Source organism: Phyllostomus hastatus, unplaced genomic scaffold (genome assembly GCF_019186645.2).
Source record: "Phyllostomus hastatus isolate PE091 unplaced genomic scaffold, TTU_PhHast_1.1 phas_contig_86, whole genome shotgun sequence".
NCBI lineage: Eukaryota > Metazoa > Chordata > Mammalia > Chiroptera > Phyllostomidae > Phyllostomus > Phyllostomus hastatus.
In genome coordinates this window covers 88,207,984-88,230,511 of record NW_025333977.1, presented here as the reverse complement: position 1 = coordinate 88,230,511, position 22,528 = coordinate 88,207,984, and the positions used below count along the sequence as shown (strand labels likewise).

Genomic DNA, 22,528 nt, shown 5'->3' with positions numbered 1-22,528 from the left:
GAAGAGATATAGAATAGAACGGAAAAGTGAACGTTTTCTTAAAAAAGGGAAATGACCTTGGCTGAGGGCTAAACCAGATTACTGGAAAGGAGAGGTAATTAGCAACAAACACTATACTAGTCATCCATTAATTTGTTCATTTAGCACATGTATTACCTACTGGGTATCAGACACCGTAAGGAATGGGAAGTGCAGGCATACCTTATTTTATTTTGCTGTGCTTTATTCTATTTCACAGATGTTATGATTTTACAAATTAAAGGCAAGACCCTCTTACCTGCAAAAATATTACTACTCCCTTTAGTATGACTTTTGCTTTATTGCAGTGGTCTGGAACAAACTTCAATATCTTTGAGGTACGCCTACACAGCAGTGAATGAGAGAAATTCAGTTCTTGTTCTGTGGCACGCTTTCCTAATTGCTCTTTGCTATCCTTCTCTTTCAACACTCTACTAAGACCTCCTACCTTTCTGCTTTTCTTTTTTTAAATGTATTTTATTGATTATGCTATTACAGTTTTCCCATTTTTATTTTTCTCTCCTTTATTCCCATCCACCCTCTACCCCCACCCTCAAGTACATTCCCCCACCTTAGTTCATGTCCAGGAGTCATACATATGAGTTCTTTGTCTTCTCCATTTTCCATACTGTTCTTAACTTCCCCCTGTCTAGTTTGTACCTACCATTTATGCTTCTTATTTGCTGTACCTTTCCCCATATTCTCCCCCCTCCCTCTCCCCACTGATAACCCTCCTTGTGGTCTCCATTTCTGTGATTCTGTTCCTGTTCTAGTTATTTGCTTACTTTGTTTTTGCTTTTGTTTTAGGATTGGTTGTTAATAGTTGTGAGTTTGTTATCATTATACTATTCGTATTTTTTATTCTTTTTTTTAGATAAGTCTCTTTCATATAATAACGTTTCATATAATAAGGGCTGGGTGATAATGAACTCCTTTAACTTGACCTTATCTGGGAAGTACTTTATCTGCCCTTCCATTCTAAATGATAGCTTTGCTGGATAGAGCAATCTTGGATGTAGGTCCTTACCTTTCATGACTTGGAATACTTCTTTCCAGTACCTTCTTGCCTGCAAAGTTTTTTTTTGAGAAATCAGTTGATAGTCTAATGGGAACTCCTTTGTAGGTAACTGTCCCCTTTTCTCTTGCTGCTTTTAAGATTCTCTACTTATCTTTAATCTTGGGTAATGTAATTATGATGTGCCTTAGTGTGTGCTTCTTTGAGTCCAACTTCTTTGGAACTCTCTGAGCTTCCTGGACTTTCTGGAAGTCTATTTCCTTTGTCAGATGGGGGAAGTTCTCCTTCATTATTTGTTCAAATAAGTTTTCAATTTCTTGCTCTTGTACTTCTCCTTCTGGTACCCCTATGATTTGGATGTTGGAACATTTAAAGTTGTCCTGGAGTTTCTAAGCCTCTCCTCATTTTTTTGAATTCTTGTTTCTTCACTCTGTTCTGGCTGAATGTTTAGTTCTTTCTTCTGCTCCAAACCATTGATTTGATTCCCAGTTTCCTTCCCATCACTGTTGGTTCTCTGTACATTTTCAGTTATTTCACTTTTCATAGCCTTCACTTTTTCCTGTATTTTGTGACCATACTCAACCATTTCTGTGAGCATCTTGATGACCAGTGCTTTGAACTCTGCATATGATAGGTTGGCTATCTCTTCATCGCTTATTTCTATTTTTGGAGCTTTGATCTGTTCTTTTATTTGGGCCATATTTTTTGCCTCTGTGTGCCTATTATGTAGTAAGAGGCGGGCCTTAGGTATTCACCAGGGCAGGGCAACCCACGTGGCTGTGTTGTGGCAGTGTATGTTGGGAAGGGGTCTGAGAGGGAACAATGCTGCTTGCTCTGCTCTAGGCTGGCTACCAGTCACTTCCCCAACCATCCACAAGCAAATTGGGCCTTTCTGGTGCTGATTCCTGGGTGGGTGGGTTTGTGTATGTTCTAGGACCCTGTGGTTCTCTCCAATGAACTCTCCTGTGAGGCTGGGAATTTCTCCTGCTGCTGCAACCCACACAGATTTTTACAGTCAGAGGTTTTGAAGCTTTATTTCCCCATGCCATAACCCTAAGTTATTCAGTCTGTTTCTCTCCCTCATTGTTCATCCTGGTTTATCCTCACACAAAAGTAAGACCACTGGTCCTCCAGCCACCACCTTACTAAAAGTCTTTTCCACCCAGCTGCCTGTCTCCACCCCTCCTACCGGTGCAGATGAATGTTTCTTCTTTAAACCCTTGGTTGTTGGACTTTCATACAGTTTGATTATCTGGCAGTGCTGGTTATCTTTTTGTTTTTAAATTTGTTGTTGTCCTTCTAGAGGTTGTGCAAGGAGGCCCAGTGTATCTACCTGCACCTACATCTTGGCCAGATCTGCTTCTCTTTAGTAATAATTCTGCAGTCATATATGCTAAACCAAACTTATTAGCATCAATAGTTGCCAGTGTTCTCTCTTGATGTATATGATAGTCTTTACTAAATTTGTTTTTGCTTTTTTAAAGTTAGAAACAATGAATAAACTTCAAATGAGACAAAACGTTTTATATTTTGTCTTGATTTGGCTTTCATAAAAAGTTGAGAGTAAGTATATGAGAATTACCAAGGCAACAGCAGCATTGAAGAGTATGGTTCCTTTTCCCATATGATGATCAGCAGACACTGTTGCTACCTTGTATAACTAAAGTCTGTAATGACTTTAAATATTAAATCCTTCATAACCTATTTAAATATAAAACATATTGCTTATAATTTGGCATTACCCCCACCCCATCATGTTGGGCTCTTACTTTAGTGCCAAGGAACCTCTTGTTGTGTCAAGATCAATACCTGTGATAATATTAAGCTTTGCCTTGGAAATCTTTTAGCCATGTAAGTGGTATAATGTTATAGCTACAAGCTACAAGCTACTGGTTTAACGTTCTCTGGACTTGTTCCATTTGAATTAAGTTAAACAGTATTAATTGAACAAGCTGAAAAGGAAGGACAACTTCTCTTCTAATTCTAGAGAAAAGCAATGAAGGTTTTGATTAGGGAAGATATTTTGTCCATCTGACTTGGAACTGTATATAGTCAAAAGGATCGGGGCAGTAGACCTGGTCATTGCAAAGCTAAGAGGGCATGCTACCTGGGAATTGTATTACATGGTGGCTATTCTTAGAGGAATTATAGTCATTTAGGGAGGTAACCTTAGACATTTGAAATAATTTTAGAGATGAAAGTGGTGTATGGCAATGGTTGCTAAACTTAATTATGTAATAGAATCGCCTAAGGGGCTTTCTTTAAAAATACAGATTTTTGAGCCCTACCCTTGATGCTTCAGGAGTGGTCCAAGAGTCTGTTTTTATCAAGTTCCTATTAGTTCTGAAAACTGTACCTGAGAAGCAATGGTATTCAGTAAAATAGTCAATTGAATATAATAAAACCTTGGAGGATGAGATATTCTAAATTTATTCATTGATTTGAACAAACATAGCCAAACATCTAATATGCATTAGGTACTATACTGTTTTCTATGCCTACAAAGATGAATAATACATGATCCCTGTCCTTATGCTCAGAGTCTAATAGAAGAGATATTGGCAGATAAATAAAACAGTGTAGTTTGAAATGATAGACATGTACAGGATCTTAGGGGAGCAAATAGGAGTGCCTAAACCTCCCTGGATGGTTTTAAGTCTTGGAGGAAAGGGAGACAGGATCAAGAAAGCTCCACTAACGTGACTGAGCTTTTTGATAAAAGATAACTGACTCCTTATAATGCTTTGTATTTTGTTTCAATGGTTTTGCTTTATCTTACTAAAATATGTTTTCTTTCTTTTTTATTTTTTACTTTTTAAATATTTGTATGCTATTACAGTTGTCCTACTGTTTCCCCATTCTCCCCTCTTCCACCCAGCCTCACCCCCATTTCCATAACCATTCCCCTCACCATTGTCCATGTCAATGGGTCCTTCATGTATGTTCTTTGACTAATCATTCCACCTTTCTTCAATCAATCCCCACCTTCCTCTTCCCCTCTTACACCTGTCAGTCTGTTCCATGATTCTATGCCTCTGGTTCTATTTTGCTCTTTAGTTTATTTTGTTCATTAGATTCCTGTTATAGGTGAGATCATCACTTAGCGTAACAGTCTCCAGTTCATCCGTTTTGTCACAAAAAGTAAGAATTACTTCTTCCTTTCTGCTGCATAGTATTTCATTGTGTAGATGAACCACAGATTTTTTTATCCACTCATTTACTGATGGGCACTTAGGTTGTTTCCAAATCTTGGCTATTATATATAAATAGCACTACTAAGAACATGGTGGTGTATAAATTCTTTTAAACTGGTGTTTTAGGAGTCATCAGGTATATTCCCAGCAGTGGGATTTCTGGGTCAAAAGGTAGTTCCATTTTTAGTTTTTTAAGGAAATTCCAAGCTGTTTTACAAATTGGCTGCACTAGTCTTCATTTCCACCAACAGTGCACTAGAGTTTCCTTTTCTCCACATCCTCGTCAGCACTTGTTGTTTGTTGATTTGTTAATGATGGCCATTCTGACTAGTGTGAGGAGATATCTCATTGTGGTTTTAATTTGTATCCCTCTGATGGCTAGTAATATTGAGCATTTTTTCGTAAATGTATGGGCCATCTGCACATCCTCTTTGGAGAAGAGTTTATTTAGGTCCTTTGCCCATTTTTAATTGGATTGTTTGTCTTTCTGGTGTTGAATCCTATGAATTCTGTATACATTTTGGAGATTAAACCCATGTCAAATGTATCATTGGCAAATATGTTCTCCCATATCATCGGTTCCATTTTCATTTTTATGATGTTTTCTTTGGCCATGCAGAGGGTTTTAATTCGATGTAATCCCATTTGTTTATTTTTTCCTTTATTTCCCTTGCCCTAGAAGATACAGTGGAAAGAATATTACTATATGGGATATCTGAAATTTTGCTGCCTGTGTTTTCCCTCTAGGATTTTTATGGTATCTCAACTTATATTTAAATCTTTAATCTATTTTGAGTTTATTCTGGTGTATGACGTAAGATGATGGTCTAGTTCCAATTTTTTGCATGTATCAGTCCAGTTCTCCCAATGCCATTTATGGAAGAGTCTGGCTTTACTCCATTTTATGCCCTTGCCTCCTTTGTCAAATATTAATTGACCATAAAGACAATTAATGGATTTATTTCTGGGTTTTCTATTCTGTTCCATTGGTCTTTGTGTCTGTTCTTATGCTAGTACCAGACTGTTTTGATTACAGTGGCCTTGTAGTATAGTTTGATATCAGGTATTGTTGATCCCTCCAACTTTATTCTTCATTCTCAAGATTGCTGAGGCTATTTGGGGTCATCTTTGGTTCCATATAAATTTTTGGAACATTTGTTTTATTTGGAACATTTATTGGTGAAATATACCATTGGTATCTTAATAGGAATTGCATTGAATCTATAGATTGCTTTGGGGCATGTGGACATTTTAATGACGTTAATTCTTCCAATCCGTGAATATATGCTTCTACTTACTTGTATCTTCCTCAGTTTTTTTCTTCAGTGCCCTATAGTTTTCTGAGTACAGGTCTTTTACCTCCTTGGTTAAATTTATTCCTGGTACTTTTTTGTTATTGTTGCAACAGTAAATGAGATTGTTTTCTTAGTTTCTCTTTAATAATAGTTCATTATTGGTCTATAAAAATGCCATTGATTTCTGAATATTGACTTTGTATCCCACTACTTCACCGAATTCATTTATTAGGTCTAGTGGTTTTTTGGTGGAGCCTATAGGGTTTCTATGTTTAATATCATATCATCTGCAAACAATGACAGTTAGCTTTTTCTTTTCCAATTTGGATGCCTTTTTTTTTTCTTGTCTTATCACTGTATCTAGGACCTCCAGCACTATGTTGAAGAAGAGTGGTGATAGTGGAAACCCCTTTCTTGTTCCTGATCTTAAGAGAAATGCTTTTAGTTTGCCCATTAATTATGATATGGGCAGTAGGTTTTTCATATTTGACCTTTGTTATGTTTAGGTATATGTTCCCTCTATTCCAACTTTGCTGAGTGTTTTCATCATATACATGTGCTGGGTTTTATCAAATGCTTTTTCTGCATCTATTGATACAATCGTGTGATTTTTGTCTTTCATTTTGTTTATGTGATGCATCACATTTATTGATTTGTAGATATTGTAACCATCCTTGCATCTCTGGAATAAAACTCACTTGATCATAGTGTATGATCTTTTCGATGTATTGTTGGATCCAGTTATCTAATATTTTGTTGAGGATTTTAGCATCTGTGTTCATCAGAGATACTGACTATAATTTTTTTTCTTTGTTGTGTCTTCACCTGATTTTGGAATTAGTATAACAGTGGCCTCGTAAAAAGAGTGTGAAGATCTTCCCTCTCCTTGAATTTTTTTTGAATAGTTTGAGAAGGATATGTATTAGTTCTTCGAATGATTTGTAGAATTTGCCTGTAAAGCCATCTGGTCCAAAGCATTTGTGTGCCAAGACTTTTTTGATCACTTCTTCAATCACTACTTGTTATCACTCAATTCAGGTTTTCTAATTCTTCCTGATTCAGTTTTGGAAGATTGAATCTTTCTGGAAATTTATCATTTTACCCAGGTTGTCCAATTTCTTGACATATAATTGTTCATAGTAATTTCTCCCATTTTTAAATATTTTTGTGATGATATATATTTTTTAATTTTTATTGTATTTTTTCCATTACCATTTAGCCCCCTTATACACCCTCCCCACCCATACAGTCACCACACTATTGATTGTCCTTGTCCATGAGGTCCTTTTCCCTTTTGCTTGATCCCTCTCTCAGCTAACCTCCCCCACCCTTCGCTGTCATCCCGCTATGAATCTGTCTCTGTTTTCCTTGTTAGTTCAGTTTGTTAATTAGATTCCACATGTGAGTGAAATCATATGGTATTTGTCTTTCTCTGGCTTATTTCACTTAGCATAATGTTCTCCAGGTCCATCCATGCTGTCACAAAGGGTAAAATTTTCTTCTTTTTTACTGTCAAGCAGTATTCCATTGTATAAATGTGCCATAGTTGTTTTATCTCCTCATCTTCTGATGAACACTTGGGCTGCTTCCATATCTTGGCAGTTGTAAATTATGTTGCAATGAACATAGTGGTACTATGTTCTTTTAAATTAGTGTTTTGAGTTCCTTTAGATGTATTATCAGAAGTGGGATTGCTGTGTCAAAAGGCAGATCCATTTTTAATTCTTTGAAATATCTCCATACTGCTTTCCACAGTGGCTATACCAATCTGTATTTCCATCAACAGTAAAAAAAGGTTCCCCTTTCTTCACATTCATACTAGCACTTTTTATTTGTTGATTTATTGATGATAGCCATTCTGACAGGTGTGAAGTGATATCTCATTGTGGTTTTAATTTGCATTTTTCTGATGATTAGTGACACTGGGCATCTTTGTATATGTCTATAGGCCATCTGTATGTCCTCTTTGGAGAGGTGTTTATTCAGGTCCATTGCCCATTTTTTTTATTGTTTTTTTTGTGTGTGATGTTGATTTTTGTAAGTTTTTAAATAAATTTTGGATATTAACCTTTTGTCAGATGTATTAGTGAATATATTTTCCAATTCTATGGATTGTCTTTCCATTTTTATTTTGTTGATGTTTTCTTTTGCTGTGCAAAAACTTTTTAGTTTGATGTAGTCCCATTTGTTTATTTTTCATTTTGTTTCTTTTGCCTGGAGAGATATATCCAATAAAATATTGCTATTTGCAGTGTTCAAAATTTTGTTGTGTAGATTTTCTTCTGTGATTTTTATGGGTTCAGGTCTTACATGTTATACCCAATATTGCCTTCCATTTTAAATGAGAGCTTTGCTGGGTAGAGTAGTCTTGGTTGCAAGTCCTTGCTTTTCATTACTTCAGTGTTTCATGCCAATTACTGCTGGCCTACATTGTATCTATTAAACATCCAAATTGTAGTGTGTTGGCTGTGGTTGTCTGAAGTTCAAGGAACTGGTCCAAGATGGATAAAAATGTGGAATTCATCAACATAATAGTGACATTTAAAATTATAAGATTAGATGAAATTGTCAAGATAGCAAGTGTTGACTGAGAAGAAACGAGATCTGAGAACTAAACCTTAGGACACTCCAACAATTAGAGAATAGACAGATAAGGACAACACATATGGAGACTGAAAAGGATTAGCCAGTGAGGTGGGAAGAAAACCAGGGGAGTATAGCATCCTGGAAGATAAATGAAGAAAGTATTGCAAGCCAGAGGAATGATTAGTTGTGTCAAATGGTAGAGTAAGTTGAAAATTGTTCACTGATCACTGGACTTAGCAATGTGGAAGCTATTGGTGACCCTGATAAGGAATGATTCAGTAGGGTGATTGGGGCAAAAGTGTGACAAGAATGAGTTCAAAACAGAATGTAAGGAAAAAAATTAGAGACAGTTGAGAATAGACTCAAAAGTCCTTTGGAGGACTTTCACTATAAAAAGGAATAGAGAAACCCAAATCATTAATTTGAAAGAATATAAGCACCCCTATGTTCATTGCAGCATTATTTACAATAGCCAAGATTTGGAAGCAGCCCAAGTGTCCATGGTAGATGAGTGGATAAAAAAGCCGTGGTACATTTATACAGTGGAATACTACTCAGCTGTGAAAAAGAAGAAATTCTTACCTTTTGCAACAGCATGGATGGACCTGGAGCGTATAATGCTAAGTGAAATAAGCCAGTCAGAGAAAGACAAGTACCACATGATTTCATTTATATGTAGAATCTAATGAACAAAAAACAAAATAGAAACAGACTCATAGATACAGAAAACAGACTGACAGTTGTCAGAAGGGAGGAAGTCTGGGGGCACTGATGAAAAAGATGAAGGGGATTAAGCAAAAAAAAAAACAACAAAACTCTTAGACATAGACAACAATATGGTGATTACCAGAGGGAAAGGTAGAAGAAAAGGGTAAAGGAGGGATAAATGGTGATGGAAAGAGACTTGATGTTGGGTGGTGAATACATACAATATGAAGAAAAGAAAGAGAGAGAAAAGAAAAGAAAGAAAACACAATACAATGTAAATAAACAAACAAGTAAATAATGAAACAGAGAAGTGGCATAGTAGCTTGAGGAAGTAGAAGGTTATTTTTTTTCTAAAAAATTATGTGAAAAATTATGGCATGTTAATACACTGGTGGAAATTACCCAACTGAAAGGGAAAGTTTGGTGATGAGAGGAGCTCCACTTTGACCAGAAAGATGAGATAGGATCTCATGCCTTAGGGACACAGACAGCCTATCTCTCACAGCTGGAAAGAAAGTGGATTATATAGGTACAAATGCAGGGAGAAGGACGGATATGGGGAGAACAGGTTGTAGAAGTCCTCTTCTGATTGTTTCTGTCAGGAAGCAAGGTAATTAGCTGTGTTTGAGGATAAGGAAGGGATATTGAAATTTTTAAAAAGAGGAGACATATCTAGGAGAGAAAAAGAGGAAATGAACTGTATGCAATGACTGAAAGACAGCTCCAAAGGTACACTTGAGTTTAAAATGAATTCAGTCAGTTTGAATGTGTATTTTTCTGAGCTTCACATTCAGCTACCTGGGTTGTAGACATGGAAATCAGGGAAAAGGTGGATGTAATTAGGGTTGATATTTTGTCAGGTGAATACAGTGTGAGAGGGGACAAAGCAGTGACTAAAACGACAAATCATGGAATTTATGCTTAGTCAGGAAAGGAGGATTTGGAAGTAGAAGGGGAAGCTACGAAAGGTGTTAGGATCAATTAAGTACATATAGAGTCCTGAGAGGTCAAAGATTATAATTAGTGTTGGAGTATTAGAGGGAGAAAGCTTGAGATAATGATATGCAATGTCCAATGCTTTAAACTAGAATGAGGGTGCTTACCAGTTTGCTAAGTGGCTATAATAATTATTTTTATGGATTGATTTCTTTAGGTTCATGACTACAAAGAAGGAACCCCAGAAGAGAAGACCTACTATATAGAATTATGGGATGTTGGAGGCTCTGTGGGCAGTGCCAGCAGTGTGAAAAGCACAAGAGCAGTGTTCTACAACTCTGTAAATGGTAAAGCATTTTTTATTTCTACCATTTCTTAATGTTCTAAGAGTACAGATCTCTAATGTGGAATGCTGTGGGATGCTGGACTCATCTTAATTTAAGAAAGATTTAATTAGTCACAACTCTTAATTTAAATCTGTATATCACATTCCCATTTGTGTTTCTAGATTCTAACCATGTAATTCAGAACATTGAATATTTGCTTTGTCTAAGTGTTTCTATTTATATTATTGTCATAAAATAAATATTAAGAAATAAAATTGTATTTGGGGTACTTGACATTAACCATGGGGCTTTCAAAACACCATTCCCTGGGAATCCTAATTCACCAGTAAGTTGGGTAAGTACAATAGAACTATTAGGAATCCCACAGTTTAAGCCAGATGTCACAGAGTTACAAAGATTTCTTTCATCTGCCCCTTAGGGGGAGTCCTATGTAGTTAATTATGAAGAGATGACTAAGGGTGTCTTTAGGGGTGCAAAAATTTCCTTCAGTTACAAAGATTTAAAAACCTGGAGGCTACTACATGCCTCCAAACAGAGGCATGTAATAGAGGACATAATTACAGTTAATAGGGGGCCTACTCTGTGTCAATAGACTAAACCACTGATACCTAGGATTTACTGATAGAGTTTCTTTATCTTTTGCTCTTTTTTAAGTTAATTTGTTAAACCTTTTTTTACTGTGAAATACAATTTCAACTTGTCTTCGATTGATGTACCAAAAGATTTGGCATCTCACCCCTTCCCTCCTGGTGTATGCATTTATCATTCACTATTAAGTAAGCATTGCAATTGTTAAGTACTTCATTTCTTTTTTTAATTATTTTTATTATTGTTCAATTACAGTTGTCTGCACTTTTCCCCCACCACTCCCCCCAGCCAAGTGTCCTTTATAGTTGTTCCTGAAAACTCTTCCCCCTATCCTCCCCTCCCCCTCCCCTCTGGCTGTTGTTAAATTGTTCTTAATTTCAATGTCTCTGGTTATATTTTATTTGCTTTTTTCTTTTGTTGATTATGTTCCAGTTAAAGGTGAGATCATATGGTATTTGTCCCTCACTGCCTGGCTTATTTCACTTAGAATAATGTTCTTCAGTTCCATCCATGCTGTCCCAAAGTGTAGGAGCTCCTTCTTTCTCTCTGCTGCATAGTACTCCATTGTGTGAATGTACCATAGTTTTTTGATCCACTCATTTACTGATGGGCACTTAGGTTGCTTCCAGCACTTGGCTATTGTAAATTGTGCTACTATGAACATTGGGGTGCATAGGTTCTTTTGGATTGGTGTTTCGGGGTTCTTAGGATATAATCCCAGCAGTGGAATTGCTGGGTCAAAAGTCAGTTCCATTTTTAGTTTTCTGAGGAAATTCCAGAGTGTTTTGCACAGCAGCTACACTACTCTGCATTCCCACCAGCAGTGCACTAGGGTTCCCTTTTCTCCACATCCTCTCCAACACTTGTTTGTTGATTTGTTTAAGATGGCCATTCTGACTGGTGTGAAGTGGTATCTCATTGTGGTTTTAATTTGCATCTCTTTGATGGGTAGTGATGCTGAGCATCTTTTCATACGTCTGTGACTCTGTATCTTCCCTGGAGAAGTATCTGTTCAAGTCTTTTGCCCATTTTTTAATTGGGTTTTTGTCTTCCTGGAATGGAGTCATGTGAGTTCCTTATATATTTTGGAGATCAAGCCCTTGTCCAAGGTATCATTGGCAAATATGTTTTCCCATATAATTGATTTTCTTTTCATTTTAATGCTGTTTTCTTTAGCCATGCAAAAGCTTTTTAATTTCATGAAGTCCCATTTGTTTATTCTTTTCTTTATGTCCCTTGTTCTAGGGGACATATCAGTGAAGATGTTGCTGCGTGGAATGTCTGAGATTTTCCTGCCGATGTTTTCCTCTAGGACTTTTATGGTGTCATGACTTATATTTAAGTCTTTTATCCACCTTGAATTTATTTTTGTGTATGGTGTAAGTTGGTGATCGGGTTTTACTTTTTTGTGTGTAGCTATCCAGATCTCCTAGCACCATTTGTTGAAGGCAAAATGGTTTAAGACAGTGGGATTGTATTGTATGGTATTTAAAGTAACAACCTGTAGAGAAGAGATAGGAGATCCTTTTGATATGGATAGCATTAACCATGATATTTCACCCAACTAGCCATTTTTTAGAAAGGGTGGAAAAAAGATAAGACTCTTAGTAGGGGGGGTAAAGGATTGTGAGTTGGATTTAGAAAGCAGTGAGCTTGTGAAAGGTTAGATTATGAGGTAAAGTGAGAGTAAAGGATAGAAAATAGGTGTAGCATGCAAGAGAATAGAGTTAACCATTACAGTAATAAAGTTCAGGAAACAGTGAAGTGAGCTAAGATCCAGGAGGGGTGCTGTGTAGTATTTACAATTGTATGGAACAGCAACTATTTACAATAGTAATGGAGCAACAATCATATGACAGAATCTATGTGATTTGAATAACAAGAATTGGTAGTACAGGACATAGAGTAGTGTGCTATTGGAACACAAGTGAAGTGAAAGACAGAAAATTAAAAATACACTATGAAAGAGAGAACAGGGGAAACCAGTCAAACAATGTAATTTAACAAACCAAACAAAGAAGACTAAACAGAAAGAAGAGAAATCTAAAAATAGTAATAAAATAAAAGATGTAAGAATAATGAAAAAATAATAATACAAATAAATAATACAATAATACAAAAATAATAATACAAATTATAAAAAATAATAATACAAATAATACAAAAATAATAATACAATAACTTGCAAGTTCTCTGTAGTAGCAAAGTGAATTTTGTCTCACTCTCACAGTTGTTGGGATGACCCCTCTTGGAGTCTAAGTCTGGTCTTTGAAGAAGGAATAAAAAAAGAAAGAAGGAAGGAAATGAAGGAATTTTTAAAAAAAATTTTTTTTAAACCTCCTGCTGGCTTTAAACCAGCCAAGCCAGTTCTGCTGTCTTCCTGGATGCCGGAGGCTGGGGGGGGAGGGAGGGGATAGGTTTTGCTTTTCTCCCTTCCTGTGCTGCACTGTTCCTAGTTGCCCAGCCTCCAACCCAGTTCCTCAATTCACTGCCAGGCACCCAGTTCCCTTTTGTGCACAACCTACCCTTCAGTCCACCAGTTACACTCTCCTTGAGGTACACGAGTTAGGGGCAACTCACACACCACCTTCTCGCTCATTGCTGTCCTAGATACTAGGAACTCTCAGAGCCCCTTCAGGGTAGTTCAGTGCCCCACTGAGTTGTCTTTCTGGGGGTTGCTGACTCCCTGAACCCTGCAGCTCTCCTCTGTGGTGGGGGGTGGGGGGTGGTCTCTGCCTTCCTCTTCCAGAGCCTGGCAGCCCTGCTGGGCTCTGGGCTCAAGGGCCGGTGGGAGGTGCCTCTGGGCGGCAGGGTCAGGAGTGCTCCGTCTAGTGGCTGAGGTCCTGAGCACTAGGCCTCTGCGGCTGAGGCAGGACTGGCAGCCACTGGGCCTGGTGGTCAGGTGCAGCTGTCCCATGGGCTGCGGGTGTGAGTGCTCGGCCTCTGCTGCTGGGACAGGATAGGCAGCTGCCGGGTCTCCGGGATCCAGTGCATACCATCCCTGGGGCTCCAGGTGTGAGCATAATATGGCCAGACGGGGGCAGGAGGCCGGGTGGAGTGGGACAGCTGCTATGGAGTATGCCCCAAACAGCCGCTGAGTGCCTCTTTCTTTTTGAAAAATTCCTCCCATTAAAGCCCACCACTCCAAACAAGCTCCTGGCCCGCCACATAGCCCAGCTCTCCAACCAGACCGGGACTGACCAGGTCAAGGTCCGTCACTGCCCAACTCTTTCCAGGTGGGATCCACAGTCTCAGTGGGTGCACACCACTCCTGTGTGTTTGCCACTTTGTCCTTATTCCAACCTGTGACTTCAAGCATCCAGGTCCCTCCTGGTGCTTCTCAAACCTTGTTTGGCAGGAAAGGGAGCTGTTGACCTGGCTCTCTCTCAAGAATCCTGCAACAGACCCAGAGGGCGCTGGGCCTGGGGCTGCAGCTGCCCTGGTCCCTGGGACTGCACTAGTCCCAGGGACCTTATTGTCCTGAAGCACTCTCCTTATCATCTGATTTTTCAATGTTCTCTACAGTTTTTGGTCTCCAGTCTTCATATATGCTGGGATACCCTTGGCTGTTCACTCTGTTCCTCAGAAGACCAGCTAGATGTTTCACCCATGTGCAGGGGAAATTGGACTCTGCTCCTACCTATCTCACCACCATCTTCCGATCAACCTGAAGCACTTAGGTGCAAAATGCCTAGGTGAGAGGATTCTGGAGGAAGCTGCTGTCCACTGGGTGCTACTATGCACTGTTCACTGCTGGAACCAGAATCTTGGGAAGCCACACCTGCTGCAGGAGCTGGATGTTGGTGAAGCCCATGTCCTGCAGAGAAAGCACTTTCTTCATTTCTTATATTCCTCTTTCACTATCCTATCTTCCTATATCCCAGGCTGTTGTGGATACTATGAAAAGAAGTAGAAAACGTTCCTGTCATTGGATATATGTACCATAGAATACAGGATGAGTTGTTTTGGGTCAGACCTGTGTTCATTGAGTTCATAATTCTGGCTGAAATTGTCCCAATCTAATTGAAGTAACAAAACATTCATAAATGAAACAAACCACAGTTATAAAATGACATTAATGTATGATATTGTCATGCAAGAAAGAATATGATAATGGCATATATTAAAAGAATGCATCTAAATGAGAAAAACAGTTAAGATGGTCTTAAGCAACCTCTTAGAGAAAAGGAAAGAAAGAAAAGAAGCCTGATTTAGACCTAGAATCAAGTGATAAAACTCAGTTTATATCAATCAGCCAAATGACTTGTCAAAGTAAGTATCAATCTAATCTGGTAAAGAGAAGTTTGGATACATAACACTTTTGAACTTTTGTTCAGATCTTTTTGAGAAAAAGTTAAGAGCAAAATAAATGTAAAGATAAAAAATATATAAACAATAATTAGTTTAAAAACCATTTAAATCCTAGAAACTATATGTAATTAAGTCATAAACTTATTATGTACAAAAGAAAGAAGCCATCTCAATCCATTTCTTTGACTGTCTTTTCTATACCTACTATTCATGAGTGATTTGTCTCACCCTTGAATATTACTGAAATTATTGTATATATTTTGTTAGTTTTAAGATAAGACTGATATATTTTTGTTTCTTAAAGTTTAAAAGAATTTCTGTTATATAAATAAATTTTTATTTTTTTTACCTTAGCTCTGGAACATTTTTCTTGGTAGAAGCACTCAAGGCTCTCTACTCCATCTACTGTCCTTAGTATCCTAAGAAACAGAGCATAAGGATCACTCCATTTCTTTGCACAGTCTTTATTCCTAGCAATACTGTTCTTCCCTTAATACCTTACCTTCTTCCCACTGTGATGAACTAGGCTGATCATCAGTCCTCCAAAAAAACCTCTAAAGTGTGTCTCTACCTCTCTCTGTCCCTGAAGATTAGGACATACTCTGATCACCTATCACCTGATTTCTTTCCTCTGGGCCCCAGTGTAGCCCTCCTAGCTCACAGTCTATAGAACAAGAACTCTCAGCCCAAATGAAAGAGGAACAATAGGGGAAAAGGGTGCTCAAATGCCTTTAAAAATTCCAGAGTCTTCAACAGAGATCTTCAAAAAATAAACTGTTCCCAGTCCATCTAATCACTCATCTAAGCCTTTATAATCCTTTCACTTTCCCAACCAAAGGTCTAATCCATAGTTTTGTGATATTTATACCTGGGAATAAGGAGAGGAGAAAATATCTGCTACTCCTGTACCCTAAAGAGATACTTTATTCTGCTTGTCCTCAATCATGTACTGTCAAATTAGCTGAGTTCAAATTCTGGCTGCCCCACTTACCATATAACCTAGAGTAAGTTACTCAACCTCTCTGAGCTTCAGTTTTCACATGTGTAAAACAGGGGTGTAAAATAAAGGTAAATCTTATTTCATAGGACTGTTCTAAAAATAAAATTAGGTAACACATTTAAATCTTAATACATAGCACATAAATGAAGAATAAATGTCAGTTATGTTCCTTTTAGTGTGTTTTTTATTGTTGTGTTGTTACAGTTGTCCCCATTTTTGTCCCATTACTCTCCCATGCCTTCCCCTCCCGCTGCATTCGGTATCCCCCATTGTCTTTGTCCTTGAGTCCTTTATACATATTCCTTGACTTGACCCTTCCCTTCTTTCCCCTGTTAACCCTCTCCCCCCTCCTGTCTGGTTACTGTCAGTTTGTTCTTTATTTCCATGTCTGTTTCTGTTTTGCATGCTTGTTTGTTTTGTTGATTAGGTTCCACTTATAGGTGAGATTATATATGATATTTGTCTTATTTCACTTAGCATAATACATCCATGCTGTCATGAAGGGTAGGAGTTCTTTCTTTCTACTGAGTAGTATTCCATTGTGTAAATGTACCATAGTGTTTTGATCCATTCATTTACTGATGGGCGCTTAGGCTACTTCCAGCACTTGGCTATTATAAAGAGCTGTGCTATGAAGATTGGGGTGCATAGGTTCTTTTGGATTGGTGTTTCAGGATTCTTAGGGTATAATCCCAGCAGTGGAATTGCCAGGTGAAAAGGCAGTTCCATTTTTAGTTTCCTGAGGAAATTCCAGAGTGTTTTCCACAGTGTCTGCACCAGTCTGTATTCCCAGCAACAGTGCACCAGGTTTCCTTTTTCTCCACAACCTCACCAGCACTTGTTTGTTGATTTGTTTAAGATGGCCATTCTGACTGGTGTGAAGTGGTATCTCAGTGTGGTTTTAATTTGCATCTCTTTGATGGGTAGTGATGCTGAGCATCCTTTCATATGTGTCTGGGCCCTCTGTGTGTCCTCTGTGGAGAAGTGTCTGTTCAGGTCCTTTGCCCATATGCCCCCCTACATTGTTATTAATTTATTTTTCTTTAACATAATATGATAGTTAACTATTTGTTTTTAATTATTTTATTTATTTTTAGAGAGGAGGGAGGGAGAAAGAGAGGGAGAGAAACATCAATGTGTGGTTGCCTCTCGCTTGCTCCCCACGGGGGACCTGGTCCACAATCCAGGCATGTGCTCTGACTGGGAAATGAACCAGCAACTCTTTGGTTCTCAGGCCAGTACTCAATCTACTGAGCCACGCCAGCCAGGGGAGAAATTTTATTTTTTTTGAAGTCGGTTATTCCTTTTTAAAAGTTTTAATTGCCCCCTCCCTTTAGGGAAAAAAAAAAGTCTACCTCAAAGCTAGAAGGAGAGGTGTGCTTTTTTTTATTTTGAATACTTTATTTTTCTTCTTTTTTATTTTTGTTTATTCTATTGCAGTTGTCCCAGTTTTCCCCCCTTTGCCCTCCTCCATCCAGCCTGCCCCTGCTCCAACAATACAGCCCCACACCATTGTCCATGTCTATGGATCGTTCATCACGTTCTTTCACTAATCCCTTACTTTTTTTCAACCATTATCCCCCACCCTCCTATGGTAGCCATCAGTCTGTTCCCTGTTTCCTTGTCTCTGGTTCTGTTTTGCTTGTTTTGTTCATTAGATTCCTTTTATATGTCAGATCATACGGTATTTGTCTTTCACTGACTGGCTTATTTCACTTAACATAATAGTTTCGAGTTCCATCTATGCTGTTGCAAAGGGTAGGAATTCCTTCTTCTTTCTTTCTGCTGTGTAGTATTCTGTTGTGTAAATGTACCACAGTTATTAATTCATTCATCTACTGATGGGCACTTAGGCTGTTTCCAACACTTGGCTATTGTACATAGTGCTGCTATTAACATAGAGGTGCCTAAGTTCTTTTGAATTGGTGTTTTGGGGTTCTTAGGGTATATTCCCAGCATGGAATCACTGGGTCAAAGGACAGTTCCATTTTTAATTTTTTGAGGAAATTCCAGAGTGTTTTCCACTGTGTCTGCACCAGTCTGCATTCCCACCAACAGTGCACTAGGGTTTCCTTTTCTTCACAACCTCGCCAGCACTTGTTGTTCGTTCATTTATTAATGATGGCCATTCTGACAGGTGTGAGGTGATATTTCATTATGGTTTTAATTTGCATCCCTGTGATGGCTACTGACAATGAGTATTTCTCATATGTTTATGGGCCATCTGTATGTCCTCTGTGGAGAAGTGTCTGTTCAGGTCCTTTACCATTTTTTAATTGGATTGTTTGTCTTCCTGGTTTTGAGTCCTGTGAGTTCTTTATATATTTTGGAGATTAAACCTTTGTCACATGTATCATTGGCAAATATGTTTTCCCATACAGTCAGTTCCCTTTTCATCTTAATGATGTTTTTTTTAGCCATGCAGAAGCTTTCTACTTTGATATAGTCCCATTTGTTTATTTTTTTTCCTTTATTTTCCTTGCTCTTGAATCTATGTCAGCAAAAATATTGGTTTGTGGGATATCTGAAATTTTACTGCCTATGTTTTTTCTAGGACTTTCATAGTATCACAACTTATGTTTAAGTCTTTTTTCCATTTTGAGTTTATTCTGGTATATGATGGAAGTTGGTGGCCTGGCTTCATTTTTTGTATGTATCAGTCCAGTTCTCTCAACACCATTTATTGAAGAGGCTATTTTTACTCCATTGTATTCTCATCATCCCTTTGTCAAATATTAATTGACCATAGAGACATGGGTTTATTTTGGGCTCTATTCTGTTCCACTGATCTATGTGTCCATTCTTATGCCTGTACCAGACTGTTTTGATTACAGTGGCTGAGTAGTATAGTTTGATATCAGGTATTGTGATCCCTCCTACTTTGTTCTTATTTCTCAAGATTGCTGTGTCTTTTTTGCTTCCATATAGATTTTTGAAGTATTTGTTCAAGAGCAGTCAAACATGCCATTGGTATTTTAATAGGAATTGTGTTGAATCTATAGATTGCTTTGGGTAGTATGGATATTTTGATGATATTAATTCTTCCAGTCAGTGAACAGAGTATATGCTTCCATTTATTTGTATCTTCCTCAGTATTTCTTCAGTGTTCTGTAGTTTTCTGAGTTCAGATCTTTTACCTCCTTGATTAAGTTTATTCCTAGATACTTTGTTGTTGTTTGCTGTAGTCAATAGGATTGTTTTCTTAGTTTCTCTTTCTGATAGCTCAAAACTGGTGTACAAAAATGCTATCAATTTCTGAATATTGACATTGTATACCACTACTTGCCTAATTCATTTACTAGGTTGAGTAGATTTTTGGTGGAGCCTATAGGGTTTTCTGTGTACACTGTCATGTCATCTGCAAATAATGACAGTTTGTTTTTTCTTTTCCAGTTTGGATGCCTTTTATTCTTCTTGGCTGATTGCTGTGGCTGATTGCATAGCACCTCTAGTACTATGTTGAGTAAGAGTGGTGAAAGAGGTCACCCTGGTCTTGTTCTGGATCCTAAGAGAAACGTCTTTAGTTTTTGCCCATTGAAGATGATGTTGGTAGTAGGTTTTTCTTATGTGTACTTCATTATGTTCAGGTATACTCCCCCTATTCCTGTTTTGCTGACTGTTTTTATTATAACTGGGTGCTGGATTTTATCAAATGCTTTTCCTGCATATAATATGATTATGTGATTTTTTATCTTTCATTTTGTTTCTGTGAAGTATCACATTTATTGATTTACAAATATTGTACCATCCTTGCATCCTTGGAATATATCCCACTTGATCATGTTATATGATCTTTTGAATGTATTGTTGGATCTGGTTTGCTAGTATTTTTTTTGAGAATTTTAGCCTCTATGCTCATCAGAAATATTAGGGTGTAATTTTCTTTCTTTTGTGTCTTTACCTGGTTTGAGGATTATGATAATACTGTTCTTATAAAAAGAGTTTGGGAGTCTTCCTCGTCTTGAGTAGTTTGGAATAGTTTGAGAAGGATAGGAGTTAGTTTTCTTTAAATGTTTGGTAAAATTCACCTGTGAAGCCATCCAGTCCAGGGCTTTTGTGTGCCAGTAGTATTTTGATTACTTGTTTAATTTCACTAGCTGTTACCAATCTATTCAGTTTTTCTGCTTCTTCCTGATTCAGTTTTTGAAGATTGTGTGTTTCTAGAAATGTGTCCATTTTGCCCAGGTTGTCCAATTTCTTCACATATACTTGTTCTTAGTAATTTCTTAAAATCCTTTGTATTTCTGTGGTATCAATTGTTACTTCTCCTCTTTCATTTCTGATTTCACTTGTTTAGGTCCTCTCTTTTTTCTTGATGAGTCTAGTGAACAGTTAGTCAATTTTGTTTATCTTTTCAGAGAACCAGCTCCTGGATTCATTGATCCTTTGAATTGTGTTTTCACTCTGTATGTCATTTAATCTGCTCTCATCCTGATTAGTTCCTTCCTTCTGCTTGCTGTGGGCCTTGTTTGTTGTTGTTCCCCTAGTTCTTTTAGATGTAGAGTTAGATTGTTTATTTGAGATTTTGCTATCTTCTTTAGGTAGGCCTTATCACTATGAACTTCTCCCTCAAGTCTGCCTTCGCTGTGTCCCAGAGGTTGGGGGTTGTTGTGTATTCATTTTCACTTTTTTCCAAGTACTTTTTGATTTCTTCCTTGATCTCACTGTTAATCCATTCAATGTTTAATAACATGTTATTTAGCCTCAATGTATTTCAGTGTTTTTTAGTGTTTTTCTTGAAGTTCGTTTCTAGTTTCAAGCCATTGTGATCCAAGAAGATACTTGATAGTATTTCACTTTTCTTGAATTTGTTGAGGCTTGTTTTGTGCCCACCATGTGGTCTATCTTTGAGAATGATCCCTGTGCCTTTGAGGAGAATGTGTATTTTGCTTCTTTGGGGTGAAATGTTCTATAAATATCAATTAAGTCCTTTGGATCTACAATGTCCTTCAATTCTGCAATATTTTTGTTGATTTTTTGTTCAGAAGATTCATCCACTGTTGACCGTGGGGTGTGAAATCCCCTACAAATCCCTTAAATAGTATTGCTATCTATTGCTTTCTTAAAGTGCTCCAAGATTTTGTTTATATATTTTGGTGCTCCTATATTGGGTGCATATATGTTTGCAAGAGTTATGCTCCATTAAGTATTGTGTACTGACCGTCTTTGTCTCTTGTTATGGGTAGAAGAAATTTTAAAATAATTGTTAATCATACTAGAATGCTAGGTTCACTAAACAATTCAATGCTTATTTTTTTACTAAGCCTCACTTTGCCAATTCTGAAATGAAGAATTGTTCCCATATTGACATTATTTTCTCTGATTATTTTAGGTATTATTTTAGTACATGACTTAACGAATAAGAAGTCATCCCAAAACTTGAATCGTTGGTCATCAGAAGCTCTCAACAGGGATTCAGTGCCAACTGGAGTCTTAGTAACAAATGGGTAAGCCCAAATTAGTTCAAAGTTGGTTTGAAATGTTACCAGCAATTGCAGGAATATGCCCTCCAAAGTAACACCTTGTAAAATATTTTATGTGTAAATATCCTCCTAACAGTCTCCTTCACAAAGCAATAGTTTTGCATTTTAATAAAGTCTAATTTTTCAAGTTTTTATGTATTGTACCTTGTAGTATCATATCTAAGAACTCTTTGCCTAATTCCAGAACAGAAAGATTTTCTCCTGTGTTTCTTCTACAAGTTTTATAGTTTTAGATTTACTTTTAGATCTTGCTCCTTTTTGAGTTACTTATAATGTGAGAGTTGGAGGGTGACTTTTACATATGAACGTCCAATTGTTCTAACACCATTTATATACTTTTTATTGTTGTTCAAGTACAATTGTCTCCATTCCCTGCCCCCCACCACTGTCTCCCAACCTCCCATCCTCAATCCTACCCACCTTTGGCTTTGCCCATGGGTCCTTTATACATGTTCCTTGAAGACCCTTTCCCTTCTTTCCCCTGTTATCCCTCACCCCTACCTCCCATCTGGTTACTGTCAGTTTATTCTTTATTTCAATGTCTCTGGTTCTATTTTGCATGCTTCTTGTTTGGTTGATTAGGTTCCACTTATAGGTGAGATCATATGGTATTTGTCTTTCACAGCCTCGCTTATTTCACTTAGCATAATACTCTCCAGTTACATCCATGCTGTCACAAAGGGTAGGAGCTCCTTTCTTTCTCCTGCATAGTATTCCACTGTGTAAATGTACCACAGTTTTTTACCCACTCATTGGCTGATGGGCACTTAGGTTGCTGCCAGCACTTGGCTATTGTAAATTGTGCTGCTATGAAATTGAGGTACATAGGTTCTTTTGAAATGTTGTTTCAGGATTCTTAGGGTATAATCACAGTTATGGAATTGCCAGAATAAAAAGCATTTCCATTTTTAGTTTTCTGAGGAAATTCCAGACGGTTTTCCACAGTGTCTGCACCAGTCTGCATTCCCAGCAACACTGCACACTAGGGTTCTCTTCTCTCCACAACCTCCCCAGCACTTGTTGTTTGTTGATTTGTTTAAGATGGCC

The 22,528-nt window shown here is 37.6% G+C and overlaps 1 protein-coding gene across 1 annotated transcript in view; it reads left to right on the top strand.

Annotated features, from left to right (window-relative positions):
- RABL3 (RAB, member of RAS oncogene family like 3) overlaps positions 1–22,528 on the top strand; it is a 52,334-nt gene that overhangs the window by 14,426 nt on the left and 15,380 nt on the right. The window contains exons 3-4 of the mRNA XM_045852085.1: positions 9,970–10,099; positions 21,331–21,445. Coding sequence (XP_045708041.1) covers positions 9,970–10,099; positions 21,331–21,445 — 245 coding nt within the window. The remainder of the gene's footprint in view (positions 1–9,969; positions 10,100–21,330; positions 21,446–22,528) is intronic.